The sequence below is a fragment of the Phyllobates terribilis genome, unplaced genomic scaffold (assembly GCF_046119375.1).
Source record: "Phyllobates terribilis strain yellow unplaced genomic scaffold, ASM4611937v1 Scaffold_2__4_contigs__length_985480577, whole genome shotgun sequence".
Classification (NCBI taxonomy): Eukaryota; Metazoa; Chordata; class Amphibia; order Anura; family Dendrobatidae; genus Phyllobates; species Phyllobates terribilis.
This window is the reverse complement of record NW_027362762.1, coordinates 389,664,856-389,684,040: the sequence shown is the minus strand read 5'-3', so window position 1 is coordinate 389,684,040 and position 19,185 is coordinate 389,664,856. Positions and strand designations below refer to the sequence as shown.

The window sequence follows — 19,185 nt, the reverse complement described above, 5'->3', positions numbered from 1 at the left end:
TTTCAAAGCGTCATGTCAAGGCTCGTCTACAGTTTGCTCATGATCACTTGGAGGACTCTGAGACAGACTGGTTCAAGGTTCTATGGTCTGATGAGACCAAGATCGAGATCTTTGGTGCCAACCACACACGTGACGTTTGGAGACTGGATGGCACTGCATACGACCCCAAGAATACCATCCCTACAGTCAAGCATGGTGGTGGCAGCATCATGCTGTGGGGCTGTTTCTCTGCCAAGGGGCCTGGCCATCTGGTCCGCATCCATGGGAAGATGGATAGCACGGCCTACCTGGAGATTTTGGCCAAGAACCTCCGCTCCTCCATCAAGGATCTTAAGATGGGTCGTAATTTCATCTTCCAACAAGACAACGACCCAAAGCACACAGCCAAGAAAACCAAGGCCTGGTTCAAGAGGGAAAAAGTCAAGGTGTTGGAGTGGCCTAGTCAGTCTCCTGACCTTAACACAATTGAAAACTTGTGGAAGGAGCTCAAGAATAAAGTCCACATGAGACACCCAAAGAACCTAGCTAACTTGGAGAAGATCTGCATGGAGGAGTGGGCCAAGATAACTCCACAGACCTGTGCCGGCCTGATCAGGTCTTATAAAAGACGATTATTAGCTGTAATTGCAAACAAGGGTTATTCCACAAAATATTAAACATAGGGGTTGTATAATAATTGACCCACACTTTTATGTTTAAAATTTAATAAAATTCAACTGAGCAACATAACTTTTTGGTTTGTAAGATTTATGCTTCTGTTCATAAAACCTACTCTCGTTTGCAGTTTGAAGGCTCTAACTTATTTGCATCTTATCAAACCAGCTAAATCTGCAGGGGGTTGAATACTACTTGTAGGCACTGTACACTCCTCAAAATCTCAATTGATCCAGCATTGAGTATGAGTGTCACACACACAAATACACGCTCTTACACACCTTGGCATGCCATCAGTGTAGTTATTAATGGTTGTCTGAGGAATGTTCTGCCGCAATGAATAAACATGGGCATGGAAATCACTAAGATTCGCTGCTGACCGCTCCCTTTACAATTGCCGACCAATAAAGCCCCAGATTTGCTCAATGGGAGACAAGTCCGAAGATGATGCAGGTCATACTAGCAACATTTATGCCATATAGATATTCAGAGTAGCACAAGCAGCATGCGGTCTGGCATCGTCATGTTGAAAAACTGCTCCTGGGACACTTTGGAGAAATTGCTATACCATTGGTTCCACAACGAAACCAATATAATGCCAATCTGTACCTGGAATAAAGACTAGAGGGGTCCAGCTACCGTACAGTATGTCACCACACACCATACTCCCAGAAGTAGAACCGGTGTGATGTTCCCTTGTGAAGGCCTCTTGATGGCATTATTCATTGCATGAAGAGGACTGAGGGGAACATCACACTGGGGTGCCCAAGTAGCAGTGCCTCAAATGGTCCAAAAATACGCCAAGATACAGTTATCACATGGCTCATATTCCCTGTGCAATTACATAAATAGCACAACCCTACACTAAATGCTGGCCAATTATCGACTGGACTATAATCAGAAAATACGAGAACATATTAGTCTCTTGCACAATCTAAGGAAACTAAACATAACGGTGATGTCACAACAGTGGGTCGTATGCACATACAAATACACATGATTTATAGCATCATTAGGAAAACAGCAAATGCAGGAGACATCACAGCCTTTCTAAACTGTAAATCTAATGTTGCAATCTTCGCAGTTAAAAGGATGTTGCAATGCTGAACATTATGAAATTGTCAAAAAAAAAGGAAAAGGGAATCACAGACTGACCTGTAACATTTATACAATTACAATACTATGAAAAGGTCTCATCGCTACAAAATAATTATGTAACAATCTGCATTTCACCTATTACTATTTGGAATGAAGTTCCTCCATAAATTGAGCTTCACTATATTGGCTTGTGCGACAATAAATATTGCTAGTCACTCGCTTGGAAGTTGCCATTTGATTGCCACAGAACAAATTGATAAAATCTATTTAGTGTAAGCAGGAAATTGTTACCAGAGAGACTTCTCCACGATCTTGGTCCTGAACACTTCTTCTTGGTCTAGGTTCACAGTGCAGTAACAATCTCGCATTTTGTTTGGCCCCGGATAAGGAGGAAGATTTTTGGCTTCACCTAAAGAAAAAAAAAAAAAAAAAAAAAAAGAGAACATCATTAATTGAGGCTTATAAATAAGCATTTTATCACATTTTCAACCTGCTAGTGTATTCAGGTAGCAGAATAGCTTTGGCCACATCACATTTGAGCCTTCCATCAGAGGTGTACACAATGGCAGCAATAGCATACTGCACAATTCATTTTTGTATGATACATAAAGAAAAGTTACGGTATACAAACATATATACCAATCCAGTGTGACTGTGGTGCCAAGGGCCCCCACTATCCAATTCCAGGGCCCCACTTCTCAACTACATGCAAATGTGACATTATCCTCAATCACAAATTTATATAAATGAACGGGGCAGATTGGTAAATGAATAAGATTCTGCCTTTGTCTGTACATAGTGAGTGAAGTATATTGTGCCAAGTGCTGCTCATATAAGAGGGTGGTGGCCCACTCTGCACAGGGGCCCACCGGAGGATTCTCCTGTTCTCCTGTGGGCCAGTCCAGGCCTGTACCAGTCTAACAATAACAAAAGGAGAAGACACTCGTCAGGTGTTTGGTGTCCTATGGATATATTTTCGGCATATGCTCCAGAATCTTTCCAAGCTCACATGCCAAAGATAAGCCATAACTGTAGTGTGCGCATAGCCTTACTCAATTATACTCTAAATCTGATTCCAAACTGAACTGTGGTATTTTACTAGAAAGTGTTCTTATGAAATGATATGCCAGACTGCAAGGGACTTGAGGTCTTTAAGGGGTTCTCCCCTTTCAACTATTTTTATCCCAAAGATCTGTGATGTATAAAATAAACTAAGCATAACTTAACTCTCCAATTTCTTGCTGCTCTTCAATGGCTATTCCAATCTTTGTTGATTGGCTGCAGTGGTGAGACTCAAGTCAACCGTATTGCAGCCAATCACGGCCCAGAGTCTTGTGCTATCTAAATCAACAGAGCCACTGAGCTCAGTGATTGGCTGCAGCTCTGTCAATGTGACATCATTACAGCAGCCAAGACCAGTCAAATAAAGACCAGGGCAGCACTGAGCTGGGAAAGGTAAAAGCTCGGTTTTGATACCTTACTGAGACTTGTTGAAAGGGGGCAACCCATTTAAAGACTACATCAAATAAGCAGCGTAAGAAACTAGGAAAAAAATCACAACAGGTTAATGGATAGGACATGTATTGCTGGAACTAATAACCAGATATAAGCTAAGGATCGTTTTCCATAATCCTGCACAATATTGTTTGTGTACAGCCACTCTTATTAAAGAATAAAGCCCCCGTCTCACATAGCGAGATCGCTAGCGAGATCGCTGCTGTGTCACAGTTTTGGTGACGCAACAGCGACCTCACCAGCGATGTCGCTATGTGTGACACTTTGCAACGATCAGGCCCCTGGTGTGAGGTCGCTGATCGCTGCAAAGTGTCCTGGACCATTTTTTGGTTGTTGCTCTCCCGCTGGTCAGCACACATCGCTGTGTGTGACCAGCGGGAGCAGTGATCAGGCTGGTAACTATTGTAAACATCGGGTTACTAGGGGCACACGCGCACCTAGTAACCCGTTGTTTATCATGGTTACGAGCCTGCTAAAGTGAGCAGTAACCTCCAGCTCACTGCAGCAGAGTGGTAACCATGATAAACAACGGGTTACTAGGAGCGCGTGTGCCCCTAGTAACCTGATGTTTACCATAGTTACCAGCCTGCTCCTGCTTCAGCAGGCTCGTAACCAGGAGCAGGACATCGTGGAAAGATTCTTTCCACGATATCGCTGCTCCCCTGATCGCTGGTGAGCCTGCCTGTTTGACAGCTCACTAGCGACCACATAGCGACGCAGCAACGATCCCTGACAGGTCGTTTCGTTGTCGGGATCGTTGCAGCGTCGCTAAGTGTGACGGGGCCTTAAGGCTGCTCAAGTTTCCCATTGAAAAGAACACGATTGTCACGCTGCAGCTTCTATAAAGAGGCCCCAAGTGTAAAATTAGGGTCCTAAAAAATTCTGTGATGTTGTTAACATAAAGATTGCTCAGACGCTCAAATAAACTATGGTTGTAAAATAATGGACAATTTCAACCACAACAAACCTTCATTGGCTGAAATCCAGCAACAAATGATCTTTTCAGCTGACCGGTGGCACACAATCATCATCAGTTGGTAGGGTTTACTTTATTCAGTCCATAGTGAGACGACATATTTTGACTGTGAACGATAATTTTTTGAAAGACTGTTCTAAAAGGAGTTTTGATTTTCGGCCTAAACATGTAGAGCCAATTTGAACTACTGAAAAGTTTTCCATATTGTAAAATTTGTACAGGAAGCCTGCAGCTGGGAACCACAGCGGAGAATGAGGTCCCTATGCACTGGTACCAAAAGAAGATCCATATCACAAAGCTATGTAGGACAATAAGACAAAATCACTACTGTTTTATTAACAGGAAAATATTAGTAGAGACTAGTAAACCAGCTACCATGTAGTCCTTCATAGCTTTCTGCCTATGCACAGTGTACACAGAAAGCTGACAATCAGTGGTGTGGGTGGGGTTATACAGAGCTCAGTATTCAGAGAACTGGCAGATCTGCAGAAGATAAAATAGAGATTTTCTCAAAAATATAGTATGCTGCTCAGTAAGTGACATCACTGGAATCAGGGTCTCGATCTCTGCATCATGCTGTTCTCAGATAGGGTAGAAAAAACATGGCGACAGATTCCCTTTAACTTCTTTATGTAGAGTCATCATTGCAATCATTAACCATCATTATAGCAAAATTGTGTTTACTAGCAACATAACTTTGCCCTGGCTACTGAATAGTACAATCTACTATATGCAGATTAGATAAAAGGGCCATTCAAGTCTGTTACATATTCTTAAAATAAAATGTCCTTGAAAAATGACCAGATGCTAATACTACTCAAGATTTACTCTTTGCCCTACTTAATTGAAAGTACCTCCCGTCACTACACAACATTAATGTACAATCAATCAACCACTGCCTGCCGAATGCTGACGCCCCTGAAGTAAACTGCATGACCAGTGGATTTTAGATAGTCAAGTGCAGCGAGCCAGCTTAGCCATTAAAAGGCAATTAAACCTAAAAATATAAAGTGGTGTGACCTGGGAGAGCCAAGATAATAGACAGACAAACTCACTGATACAGGGCGCCTCAGGTCACTGAGCGCAGAACTGGAGAATCACATGCATGGGCAAAACAAAGAATATGATATTATCAATTTATATTAAACAGCAGAAAAATGATCCAAAGTTTATTCAGGAAGTGGAGACTGACTCACACAAGAAGATTTCATAGCATAACAAAAGGGTCTAGCACTGTATAAATAAAACAAAGGTTCCAAAATCAAACTGAAATGCAGAATGTATTCATATATAGAGACAGGAAAAAGATATATTTTTGCACCATGTTAGCCAGGAGATAGAAAAATATTAAGATTTGAGAGTCCTCAGTGGTTGATACCCTTTAACCACTAACTGAAAAGATGGTAACAAATTGCAAGCTTTCGAGACTACTAGAGTCTCTTCATCAGGCATGCCTAATGAAGAGACTCTATAAGTCTCGAAAGCTTGAAATTTGTTACCATAACAGTCCTCAGTGTTTATCAACCACTGAGGACTCTCAAATCTAGAGGCATGTGGAGGCACAATAGACCCCAGTTTAGAGTAGAAGTCCTAGGAATCATTTACCATTCAGTATTTTGTATAAATCCGCAAAAAAGGACTGATTGTAATCAGTGTGCCGGATCTAATTTTTAATCGTTTTATTGCTTGTGTGTCCATTTTTAACCATGCATGCAATTTTTTTTTCTTTGAACACCAGAAAAACAGATCTAAAAAAAAAAGCAAAACAAAAACTATTGGAGGTTTCACAAGCTTTCCCAAAAACAGACAGCATGTAGATGCAACTTGGATAGTATTTGATGGTCTGGAGAAAGGAAAAAAGATCGGTATAGGCCTACAGGTTGAAGTAGGTACAGACAAGAAAATAAAAAATGCAGATGGAAAACTGAGAATATTGGATGAATGAATGTGGCCATGAAGAACAGACTCCAGTGGAGCACTTGGCTGAAGTGACTGACCTTTGAGCACAAGAAATATAAAGTACGAGCCAAAAAAATAAAGGGAACACTCAAATAACACATCCTAGATCTGAATGAATGAAATATTCTCATTGAATACTTTGTTCTGTACAAAGTTGAATGTGCTGACAACAAAATCACACAAAAATCATCAATGGAAATCAAATTTATTAACCAATGGAGGCCTGGATTTGGAGTCACCCCCAAAATTAAAGTGGAAAAACACACTACAGGCTGATCCAACTTTGAAGTAATGTCCTTAAAACAAGTCAAAATGAGGCTCAGTATTGTGTGTGGCCTCCACGTGCCGGTATAACCTCCCTACATCGCCTGGGCATGCTCCTGATGAGGTTGCGGATGGTCTCCTGTGTTATCTCCTCCCAGACCTGGACTAAAGCATCCGCCAACTCCTGGACAGTCTGTGGTGCAACGTGACGTTGGTGGATGGAGCGAGACATGATGTCCCAGATGTGCTCAATCGGATTCAGGTCTGGGGAACGGCTGGGCCAGTCCATAGCTTCAATGCCTTCATCTTGCAGGAACTGCTGACACACTCCAGCCACATAAGGTATGGCATTGTCCTGCATTAAGAGGAACCCAGGGCCAACCGCACCAGCATATGGTCTCACAAGGGGTCTGACGACCTCATCTCGGTACCTAATGCCAGTCAGGCTACCTCTGTTGAGCACATGGAGGGCTATGCGGCCCTCTAAAGAAATGCAACCTCACACCATTACTGATCCACTGCCAAACCGGTCATGTTGAAGGATGTTGCAGGCAGCAGATCGCTCTCCACAGCGTCTCCAGACTTTATCACGTCTGTCACATGTGCTCAGTGTGAACCTGCTTTCATCTGTGAAGAGCACATGGCACCAGTGGCGACTTTGCCAATCCTGGTGTTCTGTGGCAAATGCTAAGCGTCCTGCACGGTGATGGGCTGTGAGCACAACCCCCATCTGTGGATATCGGGCCCTCATACCCCCCTCATGGTGTCGGTTTCTAACCGTTTGTGCAGACACATGCACATTTGTGGCCAACTGGAGGTCATTTTGCAGGGCTCTGGCAGTGCTCCTCCTGTTCCTCCTTGCACAAAGGCGAAGGTAGCGGTCCTGCTGCTGGGTTGTTGCCCTCCTACGGCCCCCTCCACGTCTCCTGGTGTACTGGCTTGTCTCCTGGTAGCGCCTCCAGCCTCTGGACACTACACTGACAGACACAGCAAACCTTCTTGCCACAGCTCGCATTGATGTGCCATCCTGGATGAGCTGCACTACCTGAGCAACTTCTGTGGGTTGTAGAGTCCGTCTCATGCTACCACGAGTGTGAAAGCATAACCAACATTCAAAAGTGACCAAAACATCAGCCAGAAAGCATTGGTACTGAGATGTGGTCTGTGGTCCCCACCTGCATAACGACTCCTTTTATTGAGGGTGTCTTGATAATTGCCAATAATTTCCATCTATTGTCTATTCCATTTGCACAACAGCATGTGAAATTGATTGTCAATCAGTGGTGCTTCCTAAGTGGACAGTTTGATTTCACAGAAGTTTGATTTACTTGGAGTTATATTCTGTTGTTTAAGTGTTGCCTTTATTTTTTTGAGCACTGTATATATTGGGGGGTGTGGCCCCCAATAGGGCCGAGCAACGTCATCTACACATCCTTCGAAGACCAGGTTTTAATTGCGAGTTAGGCCTGGTTTCCTTTCACTTCCCCATTCAGATGAGGCCTGGTTTGGCACATGGAAAGGTAGGACATTAGTGATAGGGACCATCTCTATTTAGATTCACCTTGACGAGATTGGATGGCTTTTTGCGTTCTTTGATTAAAAAAGCTTAACCAAGTACCTTACGTTTTTAACGTTTACAGCAGTTCATGTGTTCATTAGTCGAAGTGTGGTGACGCATAGTGTAAGAATTGTTCTTGTGCTCAAGAGTCTACAATTTAGGTGGCATAGGCATTAGGATGCATTTCCATGTAACTGTTTTAGTAGTCAACTCCAGCAGTGTCTCCTAAAGAGAGGGGACATATAAAGGAAAGATTCTATTTGTCTGTTCTGCATCCACTCCTAGTCTTACACTTATACAGCCCTCTTTATTGGAAGCAGTGTTATTATACTACCCAGCTAAAACACCAGACACTGGAGCTAAGTGAATGCATTACTTATTTATAAAATCCATCTAATAAAGTGTTCTGATGTGGCAAAAATCGGATTTATAATATTGTATTGCAAGTGTGAGCAATATTTCTAGAGCAACTGGTCCCATAGAAAAATACAAAAGAAAAAATACAAAAAATTAAGAGGAGTAAATGTTTTATGTCCTATATACTAAAATCCTAATTATTAAACATTTACCTAAATGAGGAACTTATTTATTAATCAAATGCTTGTTGTCATGTTCTCATACTGTTCGTTATCTACCAAGTCCCCGAACAAAAAAAAAGGTCGAGAGATTCAGTCCTCAAAACAAGAGATCCCAAGTCACTGGAGAACACACTTCAGGCTGTTCCTTCAACACAACAATTTTAGTTCAAATTCTAAATAAAGCTGCAAGCAGAGTTTAAAGGGGTTTTGCGGTTTCAGAAAACCCCTTTCCCCGTAAACAGTTTATTATTAAAAAAAAAAAAAAAAAAAAAAAAAAATCACAAACTGCTTTACTCACCCTCTCTAGGTCCATCGCTGAGTCTCTGCCGCTGCACCCTGGTGTTGGATGTTGTCTGCAGTGCAGATGTCACGTCAACAGCACTGCAGCCAATAAGTGAGCTCGGTGACTCTGCCCGAGTAGACGACATGAGTAGCTCAGAGCGACTGAGCTTACCGATTGGCTGCAGCGCTGCTTACAGAAGGAATGTGTCCAGTCCTGGTAAGCTGGCAAAATTCAAAAGGGTTGATTCATTAAACTAAATGCAGCAGTACTTTGATTTAACTTCCTTCACGGGGTAGTCTTACTTGCACTATATTTAGTAAGCGTTTTAGACATTGTTTGGACATGGTTAAAAATTACAGAAAAGAAAAAAAATGCACTGTGTGTACATGGCACATTTTTACAGCTAATAAAAAAAGTGAAATTCTAATGGAAAAAAAAGTGAAGGGGTGGAGGGTCTGGAGAGCAAGACTGCGCCTCATGCCTGAGTTGGGAAAGGTAGCACTGATTGCAAGGGGTCCAGAACAATACAAGTGTGCCACAGGATGAACCCAACAGCACAAAGTCCCTATATAAATGAATTAACACATTTCCCTTTTCACCATTCCAGACACTCCAAACTTCACTGAAGCCTATTTGTAGAATATTATACATTGCGCCTTGACGTTCATCTTTACAGTGCATGTCATAAGCTACAGATTTTCAGAAATAAAGCACAATACTTTATATACAATTATACTGACTGGTCCAACTTTGTTTATCAGCCAACAAAGAACAAAAGAAAATATTCTTGTACTGAGTAATACATAAAGTGAACTGATGAAATGAAGTAAAGGCTTGTGTACATCCATCCTTTTAATAGTTCCTTACCAGTCATAAACAAGCCTGTTAAGTGCTCCCTGGGGTACATTAAGGGCCATCTACTATTTCCCAAGAGGCCCATTGCAGTTCCAACCGCAGGGCTGATCTGCACGCTTTGCTATACAGTATAATAGGAATACCTGCAGGATTTCAATCCAATGACTTTAAAACACAGCAATATGGAGATCAGTATACATTAACATGAAGGTAATTTCAGGATACGGCCATATATTTTGTGTGTCTAGGAGTCTGTATTCTTATCTACTTCTGTAGCAATTCTCAAAAGAACAAGTTACTGAAATTACTCTATACTAGAGTACTACTGCCGCCACATAAGAAATAGCCATATCCTAATATCGCTGCCACATAAAAAATAGCAGCATTCTAACACTACCGCCATACGAGAAATAGCCCTATTCTAATACTACCACCACACAAAAAATAGCCCTATTCTAATACTACCACCACACAAAAAATAGCCCTATTCTAATACTACCACCACACAAAAAATAGCCCTATTCTAATACTACCACCACACAAAAAATAGCCCTATTCTAATACTACCACCACACAAAAAATAGCCCTATTCTAATACTACCACCACACAAAAAATAGCCCTATTCTAATACTACCGCCATATAAGAAATATCCCTATTCTAATACTACCGCCATATAAGAAATATCCCTATTCTAATACTACCGCCACATAAGAATTAGCCCTATTCTAATACTACCGCCACATAAGAAATAGCCCTATTCTAATACTACCGCCACATAAGAAATAGCCCTATTCTAATACTACCGCCACATAAGAATTAGCCCTATTCTAATACTACTGCCACACTAAAAATAGCCCTATTCTAATACTACCGCCACATAAGAATTAGCCCTATTCTAATACTACCGCCACATAAGAAATAGCCCTATTCTAATACTACCGCCACATAAGAAATAGCCCTATTCTAATACTACCGCCACATAAGAATTAGCCCTATTCTAATACTACTGCCACACTAAAAATAGCCCTATTCTAATACTATCGCCATATAAGAAATATCCCTATTCTAATACTACCGCCATACGAGAAATAGCCCTATTCTAATACTACCGCCACATAAGAAATAGCCCTATTCTAATACTACCGCCACATAAGAAATAGCCCTATTCTAATACTACCGCCACATAAGAAATAGCCCTATTCTAATACTACGGCCACATAAGAATTAGCCCTATTCTAATACTACTGCCACACTAAAAATAGCCCTATTCTAATACTACCGCCATATAAGAAATATCCCTATTCTAATACTACCGCCATACGAGAAATATCCCTATTCTAATACTACCGCCATACGAGAAAAAGCCCTATTCTAATACTACCGCCACATAAGAAAGAGCCCTATTCTAATACTACTGCCACATAAGAAATAGCTCTATTCTAATACTACTGCCACATAAAAAATAGCCCTATTCTAATACTACCGCCATATAAGAAATATCCCTATTCTAATACTACCGCCATACGAGCAATAGCCCTATTCTAATACTACCGCCATAAGAGAAATAGCTCTATTCTAATACTACCACCATACGAGAAATAGCCCTATTCTAATACTACTGCCATACGAGAAATAGCCCTATTCTAATACTGCCGCCACATAAGAAATAGCCCTATTCTAATACTAAAGCTACATAAGAATTAGCCCTATTCGAATACTACCGCCACACAAAAAATAGCCCTATTCTAATACTACTGCCACATAAGAATTAGCCCTAATCTAATACTACCGTCACACAAAAATTAGCCCTATTCTAATACTACCACCATACAAGAAATAGCCCTATTCTAATACTACCGCCACATAAGAAATAGCCCTATTCTAATACTACCGCCACATAAGCAATAGCCCTATTCTAATACTATCGCCACATAAGAAATAGCCCTATTCTAATACTACTGCCACATAAGAAATAGCCCTATTCTAATACTATTTTGCCACATAAGAAATAGGCCTATTCTAATACTACTGCCATATAAGAAATAGCCCTATTCTAATACTACTGCCATATAAGAAATAGCTCTATTCTAATATTACTGCCACATAAGAAATAGCCCTATTCTAATACCGCCGCCACATAAGAAATAGCCCTATTCTAACACCGCCGCCACATAAGAAATACCGGTAGCTCTATTCTAATACTACTGCAACATAAGAAATAGCCTTATTCTAATGCCGCCGCCACATAAGACATAGCTCTATTCTATTACCTCCGCAACATAAATGGCTCTATTCTAATATCACCACCACATAAGAAATAGCCATATATTAATACTGCTGCCACATAAGAGATAGCGCAATCCTAAAACTGCCACCACAATCTGTTTATCTGTGACTTTTGTCATATTCAGTGACTAATATTGCCGCCACTTAGGTGGGTGACATTACACTGATTAATATGATACCTTGGTTCATGCAATCCGTCCTGTGGTTCTTGTGTAATCTTTACTTTGTTTGGAGATAATGATATGCTCGTGCTCCGGGGCGGCCTGTGGGGGGGGGGGGGGCTCTATCTGGTGCTCTGCTTACATATTCATCTGTATGCTCTTATGACGGCTCACTGTGCCTTCACTGACCTGCCTCCTATTTTACATAATGCATCTAGTAGTGTGGGGCTAGGTAAAAGGTAAAATAGGAGGTAGGTCAGTAAAGGCTAAGCAAGCTGTCATAAGAGCATACAGATGAATATGTAAGCAGAGCAACAGATAGAGCGCCCCCCACAGGCCGTCCCGAAGCACGAGCATATCATCTCCAAACTGAAAGTAAAGATTACACAAGAACCACAAGACTGATTTCATCAACCAAGGTATCATATTAATCAGTGTAATGTCGCCCACCTGACAGTGTACGTGGTTTACTGAGCACAATCCTGCTGACAGGTGTGCTTTAATAGAGCTATTGTAATACCACCGCCACATATGAAATATCCCTATTCTAACACTGCGGCCACCATACATTTATCTGTTACTTTTATCATACTAAGTGACTGCAAAGAAACAATACTATTCAAGATTTCCAAAGTCAATCCTGCTGTCCAGATGATCCACCTGCAGAAAAATAACAGAAAATATATTGCTCCATATAACATTGGAAATTTTAGTCATGACTAGTGTTGAGCGATACCTTCCGATATCAGGAAATATCGTATCGGATTGGATCGGGCCGATACCCAAAAAGTATCGGATATCGCCGATTCCGATACCGGAAACCAATGCAAGTCAATGGGACACAAATATCGGAATGAAAATAAACCCTTTCTTTCCTTGTAGGTTAATTCTACATGAAGTAAAACAACTAAGAATAATGTAGAATGACATGAAAAGCCGGCAATTCATCAGCGGCATACACCGGTACCCGACAATTTACAACAGAAAGAATAGAGCTTCACACATAGATTAGATAGATAGAAACATGTCAGTCACATATATATGAAGTACAGTGACTGTGTTGCTTACTGTACTTGTCATTTAGTGTAAAGGATTTATTAAAAAAAATATTAGTGTTTTCGTGCACCGTCTCTTTAAAAAAGCCGGCCGGCAATTCAGCATCTGTACCCGACAATTTATAACAGACAGAATAGAGAATCACACATAGATTAGATAGATAGAAACATGTCAGTCACATATATATGAAGTACAGTGACAGTGTTGCTTACTGTACTTGTCATTTAGTGTAAAGGATTTATTAAAAAAAAATATTAGTGTTTTCGTGCACCGTCTCTTTAAAAAAGCCGGCCGGCAATTCAGCAGCGGTACCCGACAATTTAGAATAGAAGGAATAGAGAATCACACATAGATTAGATAGATCGAAACATGTCAGTCACATATATATGAAGTACAGTGACAGTGTTGATTACTGTACTTGTCATGTAGTGTTAAAATAAAGGATTTATTTAAAAAAAAATTGGCGTGGGGTTCCCCTTAATTTTAGGCTCTAGCGGAGGTTAAGCAGACAGCTGGGGCAAATGTTTGAAGCCTGGGAAGGGGGTAATACCCACGGAGCTTCCCAGGCTACTAATATCAGCCCCCAGCTGAATACCTAGCCTTTACTAGCTATTAAAATGGGGGAACCCCCCCAAAAAAACAACGTGGGGTCCCCCCTAATTTAATAGCTAGCACAGGCTAGGCAGACAGCTGGGGGCTGATATTAATAGCCCAGGAAGGGTGCCATGAATATTGGCCCCCTCCCAGGCTAGAAACACCAGCCGTCAGCCGCCTCAGAAATGGCGCATCCATAGGATGCGCCAATTCTGGCACTTAGCCTCGCTCTTCCACGCTGCCCTGGTGCGGTGGCAGGGGGTAATAGGGTTGGGGTTGATGTCAGCTTATAATGCCAGCTGACATCAAGCCCAGGTTAGTAATGGAGAGGCGTCTATAAGACACCCCCATTACTAACCCCATAGTCAAAGTTAAAAGAAAACACAAACACCCAGAGTAAAGTCCTTTAATTGAAATAAAGACACAATTCTTTATTGTTCTAAATTAAACCATACTTACCATCACGCCCATTCCAGCTGAAGCCAACGATCTCCTGCAATAAAAGAAAAATAATAAAGCAACCTCATCCTTACCTTTCGATGGTTCCCAGGACAGCTCCAGCTCTGCTACATCGAGATGACAGGCTGGACCGCAGCAGAAAGCTGCCATCCAGCCTGTCATCCCGCAGACACTGAGAAGCGCAGGCATGCTTGCGCTCCTCAGTGTCTCTCTGTGACGTCATCCAGATGAGCCGAGTTCATGTCCAATGAACTCAGCTCACCTCATGCACGTCACTGACAGCGTGGGAAAATTCTCCTGCACTCAGCGCTTCAGCGTGAGAATTCTCCCACGCTGTCAGTGACATACATGAGGTGAGGTCATGTCCAATGAACTCAGCTCACCTCATGCACGTCACTGACAGCGTGGGAAAATTCTCACGCTGAAGCACTGAGTGCAGGAGAATTTTCCCACGCTGTCAGTGACGTACATGAGGTGAGCTGAGTTCATTGGACATGACCTCGGCTCATCTGGATGCCGTCACAGCCAGACACTGAGGAGTGGAAGTATGCCTGCGCTTCTCAGTGTCTGCGGGATGACAGGATGGATGGCAGCGTTCTGCTGCGGTCCAGCCTGTCATCTCGATGTAGCAGAGCTGAAGCTGTCGTGGGAGCCATGGAAAGGTAAGGATGATGTTGCTTTATTATTTTACTTTTATTGCAGGAGATCGTTGGCTTCAGCTGGAATGGGCGTGGTGGTAAGTATGGTTTAATTTAGAACAATAAAGAATTGTGTGTTTATTTCAATTAAAGGACTTTTTTCTGGGTGTTGTGTTTTTTTAAATACTTTACTAGAAATTCATGGTGGTCATGTCTAATATTGGCGTGACCCCATGAATTTTGGGCTTAGGGCCAGCTGATAATGCCAAGCTGGCCTTAACCCCTTTATTACCCAGTGAGCCACCGCACCAGGGCCCTGGATGAGTTGGGTACAGCGCCAGAAGATGGCGCTTCTATGAACGCGCCATTTTCTGGGGCGGCTGCGGACTGCAATTTGCAGCGGGGGTGGCCCAGAAAGCTTGGGTCTCCCTGCGCTGCGGATTCCAGCTCCCAGCTGCCTAGTTGTACCTGGCTGGGCACAAAAATAGGGCGAAGCCCCACGCATTTTTTTTTTTTTAATTATTTCATGCAATTCATGGAATAATTAAGAAAAAAAGGGCTTCCCTATATTGTTGTGTCCAACCAGGTACAAATAGGCAGCTGGTGGTTGGGGGCAGCCCATTCCTGCCTGCTGTACCTGGCTGGACACAAATATAGTGCGAAGCCCCACGTCAATTTTTTTTAAATAATTTCAGGAAATTCATGAAATAATTTAAAAAAATTGATGTGGGGCTTCGCCCTATATTTGTGTCCAGTCAGGTACAGCAGGCAGGAACGGGCTGCCCCCAACCACCAGCTGCCTATTTGTACCTGGCCGGACACAACAATATAGGGAAGCCCTTTTTTTCTTAATTATTCCATGAATTTCATGAATTTAAAAAAAAAAAACGTGGAGCTTCGCCCTATTTTTGTGTCCAGCCAGGTACAACTAGGCAGCTGGGGGCTGGAATCTGCAGCGCAGGGAGGCCCAAGCTTTCTGGACCCCACCCGCTGCAAATTGCAGTCCGCAGCCGCCCCGGAAAATGGCGCATTCATAGAAGCGCCATCTTCTGGCGCTGTACCCAACTCATCCAGGGCCCTGGTGCGGTGGCTCACTGGGTAATAAAGGGGTTAAGGCCAGCTTGGCATTATCAGCTGGCCCTAAGCCCGAAATTCATGGGGTCACGCCAATATTAGACATGACCACCATGAATTTCTAGTAAAGTATTTAAAAAAACACAACACCCAGAAAAAAGTCCTTTAATTGAAATAAACACACAATTCTTTATTGTTCTAAATTAAACCATACTTACAGTCACGCCCATTCCAGCTGAAGCCAACGATCTCCTGCAATAAAAGAAAAATAATAAAGCAACCTCATCCTTACCTTTCCATGGCTCCCACGACGGCTCCAGCTCTGCTACATCGAGATGACAGGCTGGACCGCAGCAGAACGCTGCCATCCAGCCTGTCATCCCGCAGACACTGAGAAGCGCAGGCATACTTCCACTCCTCAGTGTCTGGCTGTGACGGCATCCAGATGAGCCGACAATGAACTCGACTCACCTCATGTACGTCACTGACAGCGTGGGAGAATTCTCCTGCACTCAGCGCTTCAGCGTGAGAATTTTCCCACGCTGTCAGTGACGTGCATGAGGTGAGGTCATGTCCAATGAACTCGGCGCACCTCATGCACGTCACTGACAGCGTGGGAGAATTCTCACGCTGAAGCGCTGAGTGCAGGAGAATTTTCCCACGCTGTCAGTGACGTACATGAGGTGAGCTGAGTTCATTGGACATGACCTCGGCTCATCTGGATGACGTCACAGAGAGACACTGAGGAGCGCAAGCATGCCTGCGCTTCTCAGTGTCCGCGGGATGACAGGCTGGATGGCAGCGTTCTGCTGCGGTCCAGCCTGTCATCTCGATGTAGCAGAGCTGAAGCTGTCCTGGGAACCATGGAAAGGTAAGGATGAGGTTGCTTTATTATTTTACTTTTATTGCAGGAGATCGTTTGCTTCAGCTGGAATGGGCGTGGCGGTAAGTATGGTTTAATTTAGAACAATAAAGAATTGTGTCTTTATTTCAATTAAAGGACTTTTTTCTGGGTGTTTGTGTTTTTTTTAAATACTTTACTAGAAATTCATGGCGGTCATGTCTAATATTGGCGTGACCCCATGAATTTCGGGCTTAGGGCCAGCTGATAATGCCAAGCTGGCCTTAACCCCTTTATTACCCAGTGAGCCACCGCACCAGGGCCCTGGATGAGTTGGGTACAGCGCCAGAAGATGGCGCTTCTATGAACGCGCCATTTTCCGGGGCGGCTGCGGACTGCAATTTGCAGCGGGTGGGGCCCAGAAAGCTTGGGTCTCCCTGCGCTGCAGATTCCAGCCCCCAGCTGCCTAGTTGTACCTGGCTGGACACAAAAATAGGGCGAAGCGCCACACATTTTTTTTTTTAATTATTTCATGAATTTCCTGAAATAATTAAAAAAAAATTGACGTGGGGCTTCACACTATATTTGTGTCCAGCCAGGTACAGCAGGCAGGAACGGGCTGCCCCCAACCACCAGCTGCCTATTTGTACCTGGCCGGACACAACAATATAGGGAAGCACTTTTTTTCTTAATTATTCCATGAATTTCATGAAATAATTAAAAAAAAAAAAAACGTGGAGCTTCTCCCTATTTTTGTGTCCAGCCAGGTATAACTAGGCAGCTGGGGGATGGAATCTGCAGCGCAGGGAGGCCCAAGCTTTCTGCCCCCCCCCCCGCTGAAAATTGCAGTCCGCGGCCGCCCCGGAAAATGGCGTGTTCATAGAAGCTGGATGCTGTACCTGGCTGGCATACAAAAATATGGCGAAGCCCACGTCAAAAGTTTTGGGAAAAATTTATTAAAAAATAAATAATAATTTAGGGACTGCATCTTTATTAAGTCCTCAAATGTCATTTAGTGTTAAAATAAAGGATTTATTTTAAAAAAAAATGGCGTGGGATCCCCCATAATTTTAGTCTCTAGCGGAGGTTAAGCAGACAGCTGGGGCAGATGTTTGAAGCCTGGGAAGGGGGTAATACCCACGGAGCTTCCCAGGCTACTAATATCAGCCCCCAGCTGAATACCTAGCCTTTACTAGCTATTAAAATGGAGGACCCCCCCCAAAAAAATGACGTGGGGGCCCCCCTAATTTTAGTCTCTAGCGGAGGTTAAGCAGACGGCTGGGGCAGATGTTTGAAGCCTGGGAAGGGGGTAAAACCCACGGAGCTTCCCAGGCTACTAATATCAGCCCCCAGCTGAATACCTAGCCTTTACTAGCTATTAAAATGGGGGACCCCCCCAAAAAAAATGACATGGGGTCCCCCCTATTTTAATAGCTAGCAAAGGCTAGGCAGACAGCTGGGGGCTGATATTAATAGCTCAGGAAGGGTGCCATGAATATTGGCCCCCTCCCAGGCTAGAAACACCAGCCGTCAGCCGCCCCAGAAATGGCGCATCCATAGGATGCGCCAATTCTGGCACTTAGCCTCGCTCTTCCACGCTGCCCTGGTGCGGTGGCAGGGGGTAATAGTGGTGGGGTTCATGTCAGCGCCAGCTGCCATGAAGCCCAGGTTAGTAATGATGGCCGTCTATATGACACCCCCATTACTAACCTACAAAGTGTTAAAAAGAAAAAACACACTACACCCAGAAAAAAAAAATTTATTTGAAATAAAACACCATTTTATTTAATTCTTAGTTTACTAAAAAAAAAATAGTTACCTGTCCACGTTCCTGCGCTCATCTCCCATGCACAGCTGTCACATCTGGAGATGGTGACAGCTGTGCATGGCTGCTGTAAGCTCACGCTGCCGGGAACACGTCCGCTCCCGGCAGCGGGAGCCACTGACTGAGGTCACCGGAGTGCATTCAGGCAGCGCAGCTCCGGAGACCTCCTTTACGGCAGTGCTGTACCGTGGGAATTTCTCACGATACAGCAGTGCCGTAAAGGAGCTAACCGGAGCAGCGCTGCCTGAACTCCGGTGAACCCTTACGGCCCCGTCATTCTAGCGGCGGCAGCGGTTCAGAGCGGTCACATTCTATGTGGCTGCTCTGAACTGGAGATCTTCGTGGGACACTCGTGGACTGCTACGGAGGGGTAAGGATAAGGTTGTGGTTTATTATTTTATATTTTATTACAGGAGATCGATGGCTTCGGGGAATTAGGTGTCTAGGTGAGTATAGGTGTAGTTTTTTATTTTTTACTTTATTTTAGGTGGCGATCGGCGGGGACAGGT

At 43.2% G+C, this 19,185-nt stretch overlaps 1 protein-coding gene across 2 annotated transcripts in view; it reads right to left on the bottom strand.

Moving 5' to 3' along the window:
- The window catches only part of RASA3 (RAS p21 protein activator 3), a 230,725-nt gene that overhangs the window by 154,814 nt on the left and 56,726 nt on the right, over positions 1-19,185 (bottom strand). For both annotated transcript variants that reach the window (XM_073664847.1, XM_073664846.1), the window contains exon 2: positions 2,044-2,161. In XM_073664847.1, coding sequence (XP_073520948.1) covers positions 2,044-2,161 — 118 coding nt within the window. The remainder of the gene's footprint in view (positions 1-2,043; positions 2,162-19,185) is intronic.